Consider the following 20,627-nt stretch of genomic DNA (forward strand, 5'->3'; position numbering starts at 1 on the left):
GGAATATCCTAACACTTGCCACGTATTGATGATTTATTCAATCAAGTGTAGGGAGCCAAACTATTTTCAAAAATTGATTTAAGATCTAGTTACCACCAAATAAGGATAAAGGAGGAAGACATCTACAAAACTACATTCCGAACTCGTTATGGTCATTACAAGTTCGTGGTGTTGCCATTTGGCCTCACAAATGCCCCAGCTACCTTTATGAGTTTGATGCATGGTATTTTCCAGCCCTATCTTGATAAGTTTGTATTAATTTTTATTGACGACATTTTGATATACTCTAAAAATCAGGAAGAGCACAAAGAACATTTGAGAATTGTGCTGCAAACTTTACGGGAGAACCAGTTATATGCTAAATTTAGCAAGTGTGACTTTTTCAAAGATCAGATCCAATACTTGGGTCACGTTATATCAACAGAGGGAATAGTGGTGGACCCAGAGAAGATCAAAACCATTATGGAATGGACCACTCCAAAGAATGTCGCTGATATCAAATCCTTCTTGGGTTTGGTCGGGTACTACTATCGGTTCAATGAATGATTTTCAAAGTTTGCTTTTCCAATGACCTCCTTACAAAAAAAGGGATGCACCTTTCAATGGACAGTCGAGTGTCAGTAAAGCTTTGAAATATTAAAACACCTACTTACCACTGCACCCGTGCTAAAGGTAGCAGATCCGGAAAAGTCTTTTGTGGTTTGCACAGATGCAAGTAAAGAAGGTGTTGACGGAGTGCTGACACAAGAAGGAAAAGTTATTGCTTATGAATCATGGAAATTGAAAGAATATGAACAATGATATTCCGCTTATGACCTTGAATTAACAACGGTAGTGCATGCACTTAAAATGTGGTGACATTACCTATTGGGGAAGAAATTTTTGTTGTTAACGGATCATAGCAACCTTACCAATTTCTTCAACCAGTCTAGCTTAAATGCTCGACAGGCCAGATGGACAACATTTTTAAGTGAGTTCGATTTTGAAATGAAGCACCTTAAGGGGAAAGAAAATCGAGTGGCTGATGCATTGAGTAGGAAGGTACATTGTATTTATGAGGTTCAGATCAGCCAAGCACGCTCAAACATTCCAGAAATCATAAAGGAGGCATCTGTCAAAGATCCAGAATACACTTTTCTTTGGCAGCAGACAAAGGAAGCTCTATTAAAAGGGGAAAAATCATATTTTGAAATAAATCTTGATGACCTCCTTACCTTCAAAAACAAAATTTATGTTCCCAACCAAAGCTATGTTAAAAAATTAATAATGGATGAGTTTCATCGGAAACCATGTGTGGGCCACCCAGGTTACCAAAAACTATTATCAGCCATCAAGAAAGGGTATTTTTGGCCCAGATTAAGGAAGGATGTTACTGAGTACTTGTCCAAATGTTTGGAGTGTCAGTTGGTGAAGGCAAAACATTAGCATCCCGCTGGTTTGTTGCAACCACTGCCCATTCCGGAATGGAAATGGGAGACCATATCATTAGACTTCATCATCAATTTACCTCACACCAGGAAACAACATGACTCGATTATGGTTGTAGTAGACAAATTGAGAAAAACCGCACACTTCATACTTGTGAAATCCACTTACAAAACTGTGGAAATCGCAGACATATTTATGAAGGAAATTTTTTGCCTACACGGTATACCCAAGGTGGTAATTTTAGACAAGGATGTGAAATTTACATCCACATTCTGGAAAACCCTCTTTTCAGGATTGGGTACCCAGATCCAATTTAGTACGGCTTACCATCCCCAAACGGATGGGCAAACTGAACGGGTAAATCAAGTGTTGGAAGACATGCTACACATGTTTGTGATGCAACAACCACATCAATGGGAGGATTACCACCACCTCATGGAATTTGCATAAAATAATCGACATCATGAATCACTGGGTATGAGCCCCTTTGAGGTGTTATATGGGAGAAAGTGCAGAGTGCCCGTGGATTGGAATAATCATGTTGATAAGCTAGCACTGGGTCCCGACATGCTAGCAAAAATGGAGGAAACTGTCAAAAAGGTTAGACATAATCTAAGGGCTGCCCAGGATAGGCAGAAAATGTATGCAGATAAAAAGAGGACATACAGAGAATTTCAACCAGGAGATCACGTATATCTAAGAGTAAATCCCCAAAAAAGTTCCTTACAGTGGAGGGGTTGTGCTAAGTTAGCACCCCGGTACTGTGGACCTTTTCAAGTCTTGGAACGAATTGGACCAGTAGCCTATAAGCTTGCGTTACCAAGCCACATTCGGGTCCACAACATTTTTCATGTTTCGTTGTTAAAAAAATATGTGTACAACCCACAACATATAATAAACTAGGAAAATATTCAATTAATAAGCTAAGGGAATATATAATTTTTTTTATAAAATGTTTTGAGAAAATTATGACCGTGAATTATGTATGTGCAAGTCGAATTGGAAGGAGAGTTTCTGGCAGAACCTCTTTGTATTCTTGATCAGAGAGAAACCACCTTGCGGAAGCGAGCCATCACCCAGGGTAAAGTGTATTGGGAGTGCTTTGGCCCGAATGAGGCCACCTGGGAAGAGGAGGGATTTATGCAGGAAGCTTATCCGGCGTTGTTTTCTTAAATTAGAAAGAACACTAGGGACAGTGTTCCTCACATGGGGGGGAGATGTAACACCCCAGGCTCCATGAAAGAAGTATTGTGGTTATTAAACTCAGTTTTATGATTTACTGCATTTATTTATTTTATGTTATGACAATGACTGAGACTAGAAATCCAGATAACAAGTTGTTACCTAATTTATGATTAATTAGGAATTTAGACATGTTAATAAAAATAAATTGTTTGCTACTTAAAAGAAACAGTTACACCCCTACCTTGGAAAGGGAAATATAGAGGGGAAATAAGGAAAAAGAGGGCTATCCTAGAGCTGGGGGAAAGACCAGTGGGAAGTTTCTCATTTACAGTCAAAAAGAGTGCAGGACTTGAGGCTGGACAGTGGAGTCCTAAGGCCCAAGGCACCGACTGTAGCTGGATATAATCCAGGTGTGAAATAGTGAAAGTGTTGGGGAGGAGAGCCTGGACGTAATCGTTAGGCTCAAGGCTTGGAGGAGAGACTTTCCAAATGAATTTGGGTTCATATATTGACAAGTTTAAGACATATCAGTATCATAGACTTTAATTAAAGGATGGTGTTACTTTATAGAATATTATTTGATTACAGGAATAGAATTAGCAAAAGAATTACTCAATAACATACAGTAATACTTATGCAATTGTATACAGTAATGTAAAACAGTCAACGATCAAAGAAATCTTCCTCACACATCATTTTATTTTAAATATTACATATGCAGTAGAATATAAACAACTAACAGACAATGAGTCCCTTTTTAACTAAATTATTCGCAAGTAATAGATATTCTGTTTATGCGTAAAATACTGACCAAAACCCAAAATGATGCAAGAACCATTTCTTTTCCTTATGATTTAATTACCCTCTGTAAGCTAGAATCTGGTGAAAGAGGTCGTTTTGGAGGAAATAAATCAAACCTATAAATCCAGACAGAAAGTATAGTAAAACCCTAAGGCAAATTCCTCTTTCGACAAAGGATAAGAACCATTCCTTAAACTATTGTATTAATAAAGTCGCGCAATTGCAGTAAGAAATAAAACGACTTCTACGAGAATCAGTACCTTAGAAAAATTATGATAGCAAAGTGAAAATCTATCAAGAATATTCAAGATGAACTATATCATAGTTGCATTATAATGACATAATTAATTCTTCCAACAAAAAGATATCAAATTCAAACTCTTTATACATATTTAACTGTGTAACGAATTTATAAGTTTTCACAGAAATAAACATATTTATATAACTTGACAAACTTCAAAAACCAAGTAGCAGAGTATTCCAAACCGAATTAGGGCCGAGAGGCCTCTACTATGTCCCTCAAGATTTAAATACTTCGTAAGGATTAATTACATTCAAACTGGAAATTTCCACTGACTTACGAGACCGATAACCTAGAAATTCTAAATACAGTTCATTACTAAAACTTCCGAAGTGCGGCATCACCAAAACAATCCTTCACATAATTAAGCGTACAGTAAATTCAAGCTAGGCTTCTCGCCAGAGTAAACAAGTAACATAAACCACAAAATGTAAAACATTGGAATCCGGGATGGTAAGTTTCCAACCTGTAACAAATTGCAAAAATGTGAGTGCGCATAATCGCTAGAGACACAAAATCTTAGCCACAAAAGCACCCTGACCATTATAACAACATACTTGCAAAACCCAATTGCAAACATTATTAACTCTGGTGGGAAAGACCTGTATCATATCTAACCATAATAAGTAATTTGTGGGAAGATCCAAACCTTACCTGAGTTTGGGAAGCTGCAACCGAAGGTCGTCCAACTACCTTGCATAGAACCCTTCACGAGGTTAGAAAATGCATGGGTAAGGAAAGAAAAGAAACTGTAAGTGCTTATTAGAAACATAGACTTAACCTCTTCAAACTGATGACATAAATCACCATTCCTTGCAGAGTCTGAGAAGCTAGATGCCAAGCCTGGCCAACAAGAACATGTATTAACCCTATGTGTTAAAAGAACTCCCAAGAAGATATAGAATATGACTCGTAATGAAGAACTGAAATGACAGAGAGTGAGGATTCTGGATTACCTCCCTGCGGAGGACGAAATGACAAAGCCATGGATCATGGACGCAAAGAAGAAGAACCAGTGGAGAAACCGGGAGCCGAAACGTTGCAGAGCAGTCGAAACCCTCAGCTCCAGATTGCAAATGAGATTCTCTTCGACAGGAGATGGTGAGTTGGGTAGTTGGAAAAGCCCTAAACCCTTCTCACCATCGGATTGCCCAGATCCAATCAACAGATGAGATCCATGCCACATGTCGCAGCCAGAACGAAATGATGGACATATGCCAGCAATGGAGTTTCCTAGGATCAAGCCGCGTGGAGACATGTACAGATGGAATTTAATTCCAAGTCAGGTAATAGCCTAGATGCCTCGTGGAAGGCCATGCGAGCCCTTACGGTATGGCAGAGCCAGGTAAGCCAACTATGGGCAGTTAATGTAGAATTAAATTAATAAGATATGCCATAGAAACTTGTGCAACCCCCATGGCATGATATATGGTTTGATTTAATGCATAGACAGATGTGTAAATAATAATTTTTGTTATTATTTTTTATTTTATAAATGTGTTGTAGTATTAGTTGTTGTTACAGATGTAGTGTTACAACTATAGAGAGAGAACAAGCTCTATGCAAAACTCAACAAGTGTGACTTTTTCTCTTCTGTAGATACACTACCTAGGGCACATCGTCTTTGAGGAAGGCATACCAGTTTACCCTGAAAAAATCAAAGCCATAAGGCAATGACCAACTCCAAATAACATGGATGAAGTTAGATCATTCATGGGATTGACAGGATACTACAGGAGATTTATTCAAAATTTCTCCGAAATCGGTCATCCCATTACAGTCTTGCAGAAGAAATGGAGAAGAATTGAGTGGACTGCACAATGTGTGGAAAGATTTGAGGAGTTAAAACAATTACTCACTAGTGTGCCAGTGCTAAGAATTGTAGATCTTGACAAGGATTTCGTGGTGTGCACAAATGCATGTAAAGAAGAACTCAGTGGGGTCTTAAGGTAGGAAGGGAAAGTAGTATGCTATGAATATAGAAAGTTGAATAAGTATGAGGAAAATTATGTGACACGTGATTTAGAACTGGTGTCCATAGTTCATGTGCTAAAAATGTGGAGCCACTACCTCCTTGGCAAGAAAGTCACACTCACGTGAGACCATAGTGGACTAAAATATTTGTTTGGACAACCAAAATTGAATGCTAGGCAAGCAAGATGGTTGGCCACGCTTAACGAATTTGATTTTGAGATTAAATACATAAAAAGTAAAAAAAACAAAATTGTTGATACTGAAAATAAATAATTATTTTTATAAATAAATAATATTTAATAATAATGTATTTATTTATTCATTATAATTAATAATAAATTGACCTAGAGGCCAAACTAATTTTTTTTATAAAATATAGAAACTAAATAAAATAAAATAATTATTATTATAATCTAATAAAAAATTGTATGGTCGAAGTTAATTTACTTTTAAGATTTTATGCTCAAATTAATTTACTTAAAATTTTGGTATATAAACCATAATTATTTGTGTCATGAAACCAAACTAATAAGTTATTAGAGGAGAAAACCCAACCGTCATAAAAATAGCGAGACGTTGATTTTGCTTAGTCATTATCACAAAATTTGTTTCCGCTTAAATTATATTGGCTTTCGTACAAGTTCAGAGTTCCGATTTGTCAAGTCAAGTGAATAAATCTTTATATTTAACTTATTTGATCCATGTATATCTTTCTCTCTATCTTTTATATAAACGTTGGCCTTGGCATTTTAGTAATCAATTTTGAGAATATAATAATCCACTTCCAATTCCAATAAAGTTAGGCACTTTATATTGATTGGATACTTGAGAAAAATAACTTTCAACAATTTTCTAACTTGATATGGATCACATAAGCCTAAACTCTATTATATAATCGATTTTTTGTAAAGGTTACATTAAAAAAAATAGATAGAACAATTGAGATCTTTGTATAAGAAGATGGCTCAGGCCTAGTAGCTTTTTTAAAGGTAGACCTCATTGTACAAGATTAATAGATAGAAACATATTACTAATAGATAGAAACATATTTTAACATAGTATTTGTGTTAGTGAAGCAAGTAGATTATACATCTTTTATTTTTAGATCATGATTAATTTAGTTAGAGTTTTTTTGTGGAGATATTATTCAGAATAAATTATTAATTTATAATTCATATTTATGAATATTATTGTAAGTAACTAATTTCTATTCTGAATGGTTCATGTAACACTCATTGCATGGAGTGATATTCTAAATAAATAACAAAAACATTAATTCCATAGTTCCAACATGATTTCCAAAATTGTACGCTTAGTAACTAAGACTAATTAAAAGATTATATATACCAAGTTAGGAAATCCAAACTTAACCAAATATCTAACAACAAACATTCACATTTACTCTGCCTACTTGCTTAAACCGAGTAAAATGGATACATTCCCACTACAAATTTCAAAAATTAATTTGAGCAGAATGTTAGAAAACTAGAAAGAAAAACATGAATTGAATTAACTAGCAGCTCACAAGTGAGCACACTGCACCTAGAGACTGCACAAACTGGAACGTACACTCTCATCTTCAATTAATCAAAGATTAGACAATAAATACATCTCAAAAGAATAAGGAGGTGAGAACAAACTCCTACAACCTCAAAAGTAATCCCAACTTAAAGAATTAAGTTACAACCATGTAACTATTTCTCCATTAATACTATATAATATTAATTTTTTTCAACTCAAAAATAACCCTTCCATTTACGTGTTATTTCCTCGACATACCCATTTGACACAAATGTTGATAATTGATCATAAAATTTAGAGTCACAACCACAAACTATCTGTTTAGATAGATATAAAAACTCCCTAATGGAAAAAAAATGGAAACATTACTTTACACTGGCAATGGCAACTGCGACTCCTCGGCTTGATTTGAGCATAAATTGTTGAGAGGCTCTTTGAAATTTGCACTTACGCTGAGAAGCTGGAAACAATTGACAACATTGCTGAGCCTGGCCACAAATTCTATCAACAGAGATGCAAATGTAGCTAAAGAGAGTTGTGCAGGGGAGCTTTCAGATTTGTTGGCATGATCATTATTATATTTAGATGACCATGATTGCTGCTTTGGCCCCAACTTCCATATTGGTTCGTTGCACTCTTCAATTTCCTTGGAAACAGCGGGGATCCGGTTTCCTCCATCCCTGCGTGAGTATATGGGGAGTTTTGACTCGCTGTGAGATCTTCCCCGCGGGGTCGCCTTCACAATAGCTTCATTGTTAGGGAAATCCATGAGCCAGCTTTCAGAATTGACAAGAAGATGCGATCGTGAATTCAGCTTTCTCTGCAAATCCATGGCAGCTACCTTTACTTTCTCAAGTATGTCTCCATGCTTTAACTTTGTCATATTCTCCATGTTATGCCCCACTTCCCTTAGCACCTTTGCAGCTTCGCTACTAACTCGCTTTAGTTCATCGCTGAACTCTTTTCGTAGCTTAACGGAAGGCTGCATTAAATAGAAACCAACATTAGAATATCTATTAGAAAGCAATCTAAATGCTGTATGAAATGGAAGTTCAACGTAAACAAATGAATAATTATTATTATGAAAAATAATACTAATTGGATTGGTTGCAGTCCATGTGAAGAGACCAATATAAATTACTAATGGGCTTGCAGTCCATGAAGAGAACAATATAAATAAAGTAATTTATGAAATCATACTATATCAAAATTATTGGTTATTCAATATATGAAAAGAAACATGTGATGCGGATAAAATTGGAAAATTAATTTTATGAGATCATTGTTATTCCATGAAAGTATACTAGATAGAATTGCAAGACAAAATTTTGTAAAGAAGGATAAAGATGGAGGAGAAAAGAGCACTTACAATCTTTTAGAAGGAAAAGGGGAGCCATCTAATTATTGCAAAGGCCATGGGATAGAACCCATGGACATGGTCATATAGATAAAGAATTCATTCCATGTCATTATTGCTAAAGATTTTTTCGTTTGGAAGGGATCGTAGGTTTATACACAATCACACAAAGAAATGAGATGATAATTTTTCCTTAAAATAAAATAGAGCATTCCATATGCCTAATATTTTTATTGGTTATATCTCAAATAAGTTTGAAGTTGATGTTTTTTCCTTAGTTTTAGTTGCTTCAATCATGCATATGTTTATTTTTTTATGTTAAAAGTAATTTCAAGAAGATGTTTAGTTCTTCAATTTTGATTATTCTAATCATATGGTACACAAAAATATTTTTTTGTCAAAATCAATGACAAGATAAAATTTAAAAATGGAACATGGAGATTATAAGACAATAGAACTTATAGGAAAAACAACATCGCATATACACATACCAAACAAGGTGACGTAAAAAGTGTTCAAGACTGCATTTTGGTTTTTTGGTATTAAGTATGATCCATTCAATGCAAACCAATTGACAAAGATAAATTAAAAAAATATTATTTAATAATGAAGTTTGTAATGTGTTTTATAAGAATATGTTTAATGAAAGATTGTTTCATTCAAAAACATCATTTTGTTGTGGTGTATATGGAACAATATGTGACATTTTAATGCCCTATGTAGTACAATAATTTGTGAATTTTTTATTGTCATATTCACCTCCATTATATGTTCTTAACCTTTGTTGTTGTTGTGTAGATTGTTTTTCTATAAAGGCCTTGTAATCCAAGAACAAGTCAAAAATATCACTCGTAAATTTTAAGAAATAAGTCAAAGTGTGTCTAGACAACAAAAGTTAATAAGTACTTGAACCTAGAGAAAGAAGGAGAAGAAAGTAGACCACATAAATCACTATGAGCAAGATGCAAAGAAGTTTATGCCTCCCAAGAGGCATGTTTTTCAAAATTGTTACAATGATATTTAACAAAAACACAACCAACACAAACATTATCTCTCAAGAAACAAGAGAAATACGAGTCACCATATTTTGATACATAATTATTAGAAAGAGTGATATCATTCATGCCAAATGAAGTCGGAAAAGTCATTATGCTTATCATATGGAAAATTGGTGCTTCCCTCAAACCAACTATGGGATATAATCCCTTTTTACACATGAATCAAATCATGACTATGGAACAGGTTCTTTTTCAACACCTTTGGTCCCAAAATAGACCACCACATGGGCCATACCTACAATATGTGCCAAAGGGCATGGATCAGCCCTTTTCACAAAACCAACAGATTCAAGCCCTTTCCAATATATAATGTGTCTGCAGGAATAATTTTAATAGAAAAATCACGAGGAAGTATTTACCTTCCACTAACTTTGGCCCGATCCTCCTCGTAAACCTTCTCCTTAGCAAAGCTCTTGCCCAACTCTGCCTTGTGACCACAACATATAACCAATTCTTAGATTCTCGGACCCCAACGTTTTTGTACCAAGATACTTTTGCCTTCCATCAATAGTTTTAGGGAGATAGACTTTCTGGATTCTACATCAATTATCGTTCTGATTTCTCATTTAGTGTTGACCCTAGACCCTCACGATTTGGAAACAAGTCATGCTTGGAAACTTCTAGGGTGACAATCTCCGGGACAAGAATTTCTTTGTTAATGGTTGCACCTTGATTTCCCGTTAACTGCTGAGCCCGGACCCAGACTTTCCACGTCATCCCAACACCTTGACCTTCCTCAATACTTTGGCCTTTCATGGGATAGGAATATTTATGTCATCTGCAGAACTACAATTTGTGTCAATTGCTGACCCTGTACCTCGACGTTTTCAAAGTGTGTGCTCTTATAAACTTCAAAGGTGATTCTTCCAGGGAATTTATTTTGAGATTTATGTCTCAACAAGGCAGTGGTGACAAACTTTGGCTTCTGTCTCTGTAGCCTTAGTTTATTCATAAAATCCGTAGGATAAAATAACTAAGTCCCAACTCTTCTTATTCACTTTGGTCCAAAAGAAAACATAGCTCCACTACATGCTTAACGCCCCTGCAACACCTCTTCTAATATACCTACGCTCCTCCTCAATCCTTTATTGATTCGAGATCATTGATGACATTGTTTTATCAATGATCACTAGTCTTAATCATCCTGAATATAAAGGAAATTTTGCATCCATGTTTACAAGGGTTTTGTCCTCCTTTATGTTAATTCTAACCATGTGTGTTCTCGAATTGATTCCCTCGTGAGCTTAATTGCAACAAGCCTGAAACACAATTGTCCTATTACAAATACAGAGGTGAATTCACATAAATAGAGGACATTTACTAGCTATAATAGAGGTTTGGTTTCACATCAAATAGAGGCATTCATAAAAAATTCTTTCATTAATTAACATATTCTGTACAAATTTACAAAAGGTCCTCTCCTGGCGTGATTTACACTAAATCGACCCTTTTTTGGCCCCTTTGGCTATACAACACCCCTCTTTACTCTCTTCTATCCTCTATGTCTTCTTGATTCCTTAAAAATCCCTAAATATCTTTACATCCACAAAATCCTCCCAAGATATCTTCGTAGAAAAAGATATAATTACATCAATATTACCTTTTTTATAGAATTTCCTAGAAACATAGAAAATTACAAATAATTAACAATTAGAGAACCAACTTCCTTAGTGAATTAAATACCCCTAGGTCTAGTCAAATGTATTTGACTTAGAGTTTGGATACTTTTGCATTATCTCCCAAGGTGAAAATATTCATGGTCTCTTGACCGTGTAATTGCATAGGCTTATTGAAATTCTCCTGGATCCCAAACTTTATGCTATAACTTTCTATTTTCCTTGCTACAATATTCTCTTTCTATATTATCCCACTACATTGTTTGCTGCACATTATCCTTTCCAGGATCCCATTTCTTGCTTTGTTGCCTACTCATAATCCTTCTGACGTAATCACTCTCATTCCACTATAGCTTTTCATTGAATGTACTTTCCACTCCATAGAAAATCCATCTAATTTACTTCTTCCTCTGACTTCATGCTTCATTCATCCTTTGTTGGTATACTTTACTTTGCAAATTGGTTGTTGTTGACTTTCATAAAAAAATTGCATGCCCATTTTTATTTTCAGCTCCTTATGCCTCTGCTCATTCTAAAAAAAAAATTGCATGCAATGTTGCATATCCTTGAGTTGCAATTTTAGTTTACATGACTACTCCAACAACCTCATATTTCGTATCTTACTAAAATGACAAACTTGCCATAATTAATTTATACCTTTATACGAGATTTCCTTCATGGTAATATGCAACTGCATTACAGGGACACTTGCAGGGTACAGATACTGGACTACGAGGGGGTACCTTATCGCTGTCAGAGGTGTCATAAGATTGGACACCTATACAAAGACTGTCGACTCCTCGCATATATCTCTACATCGGTAGCCTAACATGATCATGTTGTTGGTAATCCCGCTGCTGATCAGCGTGGTAAGGAACCTATTCGGCACGAGGAGAATCCAGAGCTGGACGCTCAGGCGGTTCGAGGCACTCACATGGAGCATGTTCGCCCCCCATCCCCACATATCACCATATCTTGTGCAGTTGTGGCGGCGACTGCTATTGCAGGTACATTCTCTTTACCTCCATCTCTCCCTTATTTATCATTTGTTTGTATTCCTTGTTCTGTGAGATGTGATGTTGTTCTTTTTATTTGTACCCCTTTTGTTCTTTGCAATTTGGCCCCTTCTGCCCCCACTTATTCCCCCACCCCCCTACCATTACTGGAGTCCCCAATCCCCTCTCTCATATGAAGCCATCCTCTGAGTCTAATAGGGGTCACAATTACAACCTTCAGTCTCTGACCCGATTTACCCCGGGGGACGATAGTGGTATTGGTATCATCCCCTCGGCCCCACACTCCAAAACCTCTCAGGGTAGACACTCTTACATGTCAAAAGCCATTTTCCAGGCTGGACTAGATGTGGCACAAGGTCGTCAACAACCCATATACAAGATCCTTAGAGAATTAACCTCCCTTCCCCTTGGTTTGCCATGAAGTGGATCTCCTTCAATTGTCAAGGTTTGGCTAGCCCTGCAAAGAAACTAGATATCTGACGGATGTTGGAATCAGAATTGGCGAAATTATTTTTCTACAGGAGACTCTTGCGGGTGGCACATAGATTATTCCCATCCTTGAGGCCATTTCCCCTGCTTGGAATTTTCTTGCACTGGATGCCCGTGGGCGGTCTAGTGGATTGGTATTGGATCACAATCCCAGGTCCATAAGATTATTGAGTTCCTGGGGTGGAGAAGGGTTCATTGGCACTGATATATACTCTGCAGAATTAGGAAGGGAGATGAGGCTTATAAATGTATATGGGCCATGTATCAACAAGGCTCCATTTTGGCAGCAACTAATCAATTATGACTATCTGCAAGTCGAGAGCATCATTATAAGGGGGGACCTTAACTTCTCTCTTGGACATGCAGAATCTTGGGGAATGAATGCTCAATTTGACACACTATCGGATGAGATCCGGTCTCTACTGGAGGATCATCATCTGATTGATATTCCCATGACCCAACTCTGACCCACTTGGTGAAATCGGAGGATAGGTAAAGATGCACTTTCCAGGAGATTGGATTGTTTTCTGGTTAAGGAATCCTTATTGGAACAACTACCCTTATATCATCAATGGGTGGGATTTGGGGGATTGTCAGATCACATGCCCATCTATCTTGAAATTGCAAGCGGAGATCGTAAACCCAAGACACCCTTTAAATTCAATTCTACCTGGATCAAAGATGATAGTTATCTCTAGATGGTCACCAAGCATTGGAATACTTGCACTCCCCAACTGGGACAATCCGCCTCTACATATTTTGCATATAAAATGCTAACCCTAAAACATAAGTATATTGAGTGGGAAAATGACAAGAGGATCAAGGATGAGCAGATCCCGAGGGACACGGAACTGGAGCTTGAACATTTGGGGGACGAGAAAAGTCAAGGGCTTGATACCCTTGATGCAAAAGAAAGACTCTTCAAACTAGAGCTAGATCGGAATAGGATCTTGAAATGTTGGAATTTCTAAGTCTAACCCATTAGAAACCCTTCATGTACTTCACTGATTTATTCCTACCTACTTGTTTTGTTAATTAAAAGTTATTTACCATGTAAATACTGGAAATAAATACAAGTACATGCTCAACACATTAAAGATCATCAATTGAAGGAAACAGAAACAAGCACACAAGTGACACCGTTGTTTTTGGACTAATGTCCCCGGAAAAACCCAATGCAGGAAAATCGGTGCAACTATCTGAGGGTGTGATTTATTAAGCAGTTTCAGAAAAAAAAAAACTGGGTGCCAAATTAGGCTCACCCAACAAAGCAAAATTTTGGTAGTAGTACCTCGCTACTTGGAAGCAGATATTCTGGCTGAAACCAGGGATAAACACTTTGGCAACTCCACAGCTCCAATCTTCCCCACGAAACCTCAGCGTCAGCCTCTAGGGACTGTGTCAGCTTTGTTTGGCCCAGCGTTAGTCCAACATCACTCTGGCTTGGTCTGTGTCAGCCTCTGGAGGCACTGCATCAGTCCTTTGGCACGCTGCATCACTCACGCTGGCCCTCTGAGGCACTGCGCAGCTCCTGGCTACCTTTGCTTGAGCCTTGGCTGGCTCTGCGTGAACCCTTCGCTGGTTCTGCGTCCCTCTCTTCGACTACTATGTTGATCCTCCCGGTGCTATCTCTGACTCTCTACTTCTGTATTCACTGCCCTCAACTGCAATTCTGATCACCCTCTCAACTTTCTCAGCAAACCCAGCCCCAGAAAGTCGAAATCTTGATCTCTTGGTGTGTTCTCCAAGTGACCCTCAAGCCTCCTCTTATACTTTTCTCGTTGACAAATAAACAACCCAGATTAAGTCCTTAATCAATGGCTAAGATTAGATATGGTTTGATACATGACTTTTGGAACATTCTAACACAGTTTTATATTAATTCACATTAATATTTTATTTTCCCTAAGCTTAGACTTAGGGACTCCATTAAAAATATTAATTATTTTAATTAGTGTGGAAAAAATCTGCAAAAAATCCCGATTTAATCCTAAAAATGCGATTTTTTGGCGACTTTTTCACAAAGGAAAAAATCGCGATTTTTCCTTATACTCCCGATTTAATCGGGAGTCGACCCAAAAAGTCTTCCTCCCTTAAATCGGGAGTCGACCCAAAAAGTCTTCCTCCCTTAAATCGGGAGTCGACCCAAAAAGTATTCCTCCCTTCCCAAGTCGCGGATAAAGAGGCCGCAAAGGTGAAAAAACCATAAATTGAAGCTTCCATCCATGCATTTTCAAGTTATTGCAATGTATTGTTTGTCATACTTCTTGCGAGCATTGCAGTCTCATTTGTAATCTGTTATTTTTGAGGTTAAGATATGTTTTTGTTTTCCAAGGAAAAACAAATCTTTATACTTCATATTTCTAGTTAGAAAGCAAAGTATACATTGGCTAAGCCTCTAGGCTTTTAGTGATCCTAACAGCCACTGCCCCTTCAAAAGATTACAAAAGTACCAAAAGGACAGGCATACAACAGTGTTCCGTAGAAATAACCCCACACCATCAAAAACATTGTTACAGTTGTTGAATGCTTCCAGAAGAAACAACAAAGAGGAGATCATGAAGATCAAATAGCAACAACCTGTCCAAAAAATACAAAACCAGTGCCTCAAAAAAGAACCCATTTTTCAGACAGGAACAAAGTACCTGTGAAATCTTGTGACAGCAAAGATCCTTCCTGCAATGAGAGCATGTTTTGAAAGGGAATCTTCTTTAGTGGTGAATTCCCTGTAAATGTGGGGAAAGGTTATGTATCAGAAGTGGATTTTACCTCCAAGAGTTTTTGAATAATAGATGCCAAGGCTGGGTTAATAATTTGACATCTATTGTTTGCTCAGAAAATAAGCAGCTTGGATTCACCGAGCGTTAATTTTCACATCTACTGTGATACTCACTGTTAATTTTCATTGGACCTACCACTTGACACCTTATTACCCAAGCAGATTACAATCTATTGAGTAATGCATGACTTATTTCTTAATACAATTAGCAGAAACAAAAATTAAAAGGGGAAGAGGATCTCAGTGACTGATTACTTGATGACTTTTAGATGACTCATGATATACATTTATTATATTTTTTGTTGATATTTTGACTCTTGAGAGTTAAGACTCGGACAGGACTCAAAATTCAGGAGTTGATTCACTATTTTGACATGTGATGTAGCATTAGACTTCATATACATATTATATACTAGCTTTCTTTACATGTTTATGTGGAAATGCATTTATTTGATGTTGTGGATACTCTAAATGTTAAAAAAAAAATTAAAAAATCAATAATTTTGTGTTTTTTTTAATTTTGCCGACTTTTTGCCGAATTTTTCAAAAAACTCCCGACTTTGAAGAGTTTTTCAATTTTTGGACCCTTGCCGAATTAATCCCGACTTCAACTTTTTCCACATTGATTTTAATATCTTCCAAACTGTTTAGAATCTGCCCAAACCCTTTCTTTGGAGATATCATGTGCCTTAGCCTCTCCACCAATTTTCGTGGCTAGAGCACATCCGATGCTACCCCAAATCAACACTCCCTCTTAGTGAGGATTGTGCTCTAGCAATACTCCTCACTAATTATCACCCTGATCATCCGGCACCGGTCCCTGTGCTGATGCTAGGCCTGCTACCCATCATGTGCACTGCTACATCCTGTAATGCTGCCCATGGCCCTTCCACTGCCAGTTGCATCCGTACTCCAAGTTCCTTTGCATCTGTCTTGCTGCCCATGGCCCTGCCACTGCCACTGTTGCATCTGCACTGCAACTCCTCTCATCATGCTGCATCATGCTGCTCATAGCACTACCACTTCTAACTATTGCACTGCAACTCAGTTATTGAGAAGCAATTGATCTCCCAACTCTGACATCTTTGTCAGGCTAGAAACACCCTTGATGCTGAAACTCCCTCTGTCACTGACAAGTGCTCCCTCTCTGACCTATGCCATGTTTATTGGAAATAATACTTGGGGGGGGGGGGGGGGGGGGCGGCGAGTGAATCAATATTATCAATTTAACAATTTTTAATTTCCATAAACAAATTGATATATGCTACTTCTGTTAATTAAACCTGCATATATACGCAACTGTGTTTAGAGAAAAACGTGTATATCTTGCAGACTTCTAGTTTAGTTATTTGATCTTAATCTATGTATCAAAACCATAAAACAGTAATCAAGTGCAGTAAACAGTACATGAAATCACACACATGAACACAAGATATAAGGTGGAAACCCAATGTGGGTGAAAACCACCTGCTGCAATTCGTCTCTATCTTCTTTTAATAAGACACTTCTTTTTACAATATTTCTGTACTGGTGCAGTATTATACCAGTACACAGGCTTCTACCTATAGAAGGCTACAACCTTCTTTCGTACTCCATCTTCTCCTGGAAGGGAGCTACAACTCCCTTAGCTCTTGTACTAGCTGATGTACTAGTACGTAGGTGCTGACCTGCAGAAGGCTACAACCTTCTCTTTTCTTCCAGGGACCACGTTTAAATTTTCAAACTGGATCCATCAATATCATCAATCAAACATCAAATGTATCTACATCAACCAATCTCCTTTGCACCAACCAAAACTGAATCAAACAATCACTTGTCTAAATGTTGTAACCAGAACACAATAACAGTAACCAGAAACCAATCCTGAACCTAGAACACTGCAGCAATAAACAGAAGTAGCTAAAACATATTTTATAAGACGTACGCTAATTCAATATGTAGAACCTGCATGCATACACTGTTATCTTAAGGCAAACCTGCGTATACGTTGTTTTTCATTACCGAACTAGCGTGTATACGCGCCTTTGCTATGTTGAACCTGATCTATAAAAGATAATTTACCCTTTTCAAATATTCAGACATCAGTTATACCCAGATCTTCAGATTTATAGATCATGCACCAAATATAACAGATCAAAATCACACAAAGATACTTCTCTTTAAGCCTTGAGATCTTGACCCATCAATAGAACTTATCCTCCTTCTAGCACTCAGGTTCCTCCTTCATTCAGATCCGGCTATGCACCATTACCCAAAGACCAGTATTCTAGATCTTGCTCTTCATAAGATATTTGATCCCTTGAGTGCCTTTGCCTAATTATCTCCTGCCTCTTTTATAGTCTTAGGCCTTACTTAATACCATGGTCCAAAACCACTTAGAACCAATACTTGGGACCCAATACCTAGGTTCAACACTTCAGACAAGATACCATGGTCCAAATACCAAGGACTAAATACCATGGACTAAAAACAAGTTTTCCCACATGTACGCGCTTTTCCTTGCATGAAAGTGCGTGCATACGCAAATGCGCCTTTTGATCGGCGATCTCGCATGTATACGCGACTTGGTTAAGAGGGACATGCGTATCTCTTTTTCCTTCATTCTGAGGGCCTGAATTGTGATCTGTCATTTGAGTGAGTTGCCACCAAGGACAACACCTGTGTCATAGTGCCAAACTTGTGTCATAATGCCAACAATCTCCCCCTTTAGACTTGATGGCAACCCCAAGTCACTCAAAGACAACACCTGTGTCATAGTGCCAAACCTGTGTCATAATGCCAACAATCTCCCCCTTTGGACTTGATGGCAACCCCAAGTCACTCAAAGTATTTCTCCCCCTTTGTCATAAAGGGAAAAGGGTTATGCTCCCCTGAGTACGTGATGAAATCTCTGCTCTGCTGTGATGTCCATGCTCCCCCTGACAGTAGGCAAGGTCTGCAAAAAGATGTTCTATAAGAAGGTCTGCAAAAAGATGTTCTATAAGAAGGAACATGACTCTATACATCATAAATGACCTTCTTATCACCAAAGACTCATACATACATCCATCTCCCAACCAAGTGGGGATATACCAATATTGACTCATCCACCCAACCAAGCGGGGATACACCAAAAGTTTACACATGATAAAAAAGAACATTACATCATCCATCCCAGGCATAGTGGGGAAACCAAAATAGGCTGTTACATGACCTTGATAATAAAAGAAATACATGACATAGAGACTAAATATCTCAGACAAGACTATGATAGTCATCAGCAACTATCATCAGCAGCATCTGTCAATCATCATCCAGACCAGCAACCATGATCTCCCTCTGCACTTATTCCACCTTAATCAAAAACAATTGTGAAGTAGACCAAGATCTTCTAAGATAATGCCAACAATGCATTATTAGAAGTAAATGCTCCCCCTGAACCTATGCCAAATGGTCTCTGTCAGACCCATATCAAACTCTTTTCATCCTGAGTCTGGCCCACTGTTTTTCTTCAAATCAACATATACGCGACTGTATCCACAGAAACATGCGTATGTACACGGATGCTCTTCATGAAACTCGCGTACAACCACTTTTCTCTGAAACAGATAAGTTTCAACAACAAGATGATGCATCAACTACTCCCAGCTTCTGTCTGAGGTATTCAAATGTCTCCCTAGGCAATGATTTGGTGAATATATCAGCAACCTGTTCCTTGGAGGTAACATACTCCAATTTGACCTTTTGTTCAATCACATGTTCCCGGAGAAAATGATATTTGACAGGTATGTGCTTGGTCTTTGAATGCATGACTGGATTCTTTGACATACTGATTGCACTTGTATTATCACATAAAATGGAGATAGGTGGAGTACAAGTGATTTGAATGTCTTGCAAAGTTTGCATCATCCAAAGGAGTTGTGTGCAGCAAGATGCGGCAGTCACATATTCTGCTTCAGCTGTAGATAATGCAATTGAGATTTGTTTCTTACTAAACCAAGATACTAATCTGGAACCCAAAAAGAATGCACCACCACTAGCGCTTTTTCTGTCATCCATGCTTCCTGCCAATCTGCATCTGTATATGCATGAAGTGTGAGATCTGAATCTCTAGGATACCATAAGACATAATTTTGTGTTCCTTGAAGATATTTGAAAATCCTTTTAACCACCTGAAGGTGTTTGGATTAGCCTAGAATCTTCCAACTATTCCCACTACATGCATGATGTCTGGTTGGGTACCCATCAGATAGAGCAGACTTCCAATCATGGATCTATAGTTTGGTTGATGTATTGTTGTTGATTCATCATTTACATTGAGGCTGCATCCTGTTACCATAGGGGTACATACTGGTTTCGAATCTTCCATGCCATATTTCGTCAAGATCTGCTTGAGGTACTTGGTTTGTGATAGAAAGATACCATCTTTGTTTTGTTGGACTTGTAAACCAAGAAAATATGTGAGCTCACCAAGGAGGGACATTTCAAATACTTTTTGCATCACCAAGGCAAAGTTTTGACTCATGGCTTCTTCATTGCTACCAAAGATGATATCATCAACATACATAACAAGTATTAGCAATTTATCATTGTCAATTTTTATATATAGATTGTTATTTGCTGATCCTTTTGAAAAACCTTGTTGATGGAGGTATTTGTCCAGACGATAATACCACGCCCTTGGAGCCTGTTTAAGACCATAGAGAGCCTTTCTGAGTCTGCATACAAGTTTTGGATCATTTCCAAGGATAAATCCATCTGGTTGCTCAATATACACTTCTTCTTCTAAGTCTCCATTACTTTGAACTTCTGAAAACTAGAAAGAGCAAGAAACATTCTTATGGCTTCAAGTCTGGCAACCAGTGCAAAAGTTTCTTCAAAGTCTATACCTTCTTGTTGAGCATACCCTTTACAAACAAGTCTGGTCTTATTTCTAATAACATCTCCATTTTCATTCAGCTTGTTTTTGAATATCCATTTGGTCCCTATGACATTCTTATCATTTGGTCTAGGAACCAATTCCCACGTGTTATTCTTTTCAATCTGCTCAAGTTCTTCATTCATGGCCTTGACCTAGCATTCATCTTTGCATGCTTCACTTACATTTCGTGGTTCGACAAAGG

The 20,627-nt window shown here is 37.5% G+C and overlaps 1 protein-coding gene across 2 annotated transcripts in view; it reads right to left on the reverse strand.

Moving 5' to 3' along the window:
- Nucleotides 1–7,465: 7,465 nt before the first annotated feature.
- LOC149185639 (aluminum-activated malate transporter 9-like) overlaps nucleotides 7,466–20,627 on the reverse strand; it is a 66,142-nt gene continuing 52,980 nt past the window's right edge. For both annotated transcript variants that reach the window (XM_089410749.1, XM_089410748.1), the window contains exon 6: nucleotides 7,466–8,192. In XM_089410749.1, coding sequence (XP_089266875.1) covers nucleotides 7,581–8,192 — 612 coding nt within the window. In that variant the 3' untranslated portion in view covers nucleotides 7,466–7,580. The remainder of the gene's footprint in view (nucleotides 8,193–20,627) is intronic.

The sequence above is a fragment of the Pinus tabuliformis genome, chromosome 3_1 (assembly GCF_031772625.1).
Source record: "Pinus tabuliformis cultivar Carrire ecotype Pingquan chromosome 3_1, CPIR1, whole genome shotgun sequence".
NCBI classification, from domain to species: domain Eukaryota; kingdom Viridiplantae; phylum Streptophyta; class Pinopsida; order Pinales; family Pinaceae; genus Pinus; species Pinus tabuliformis.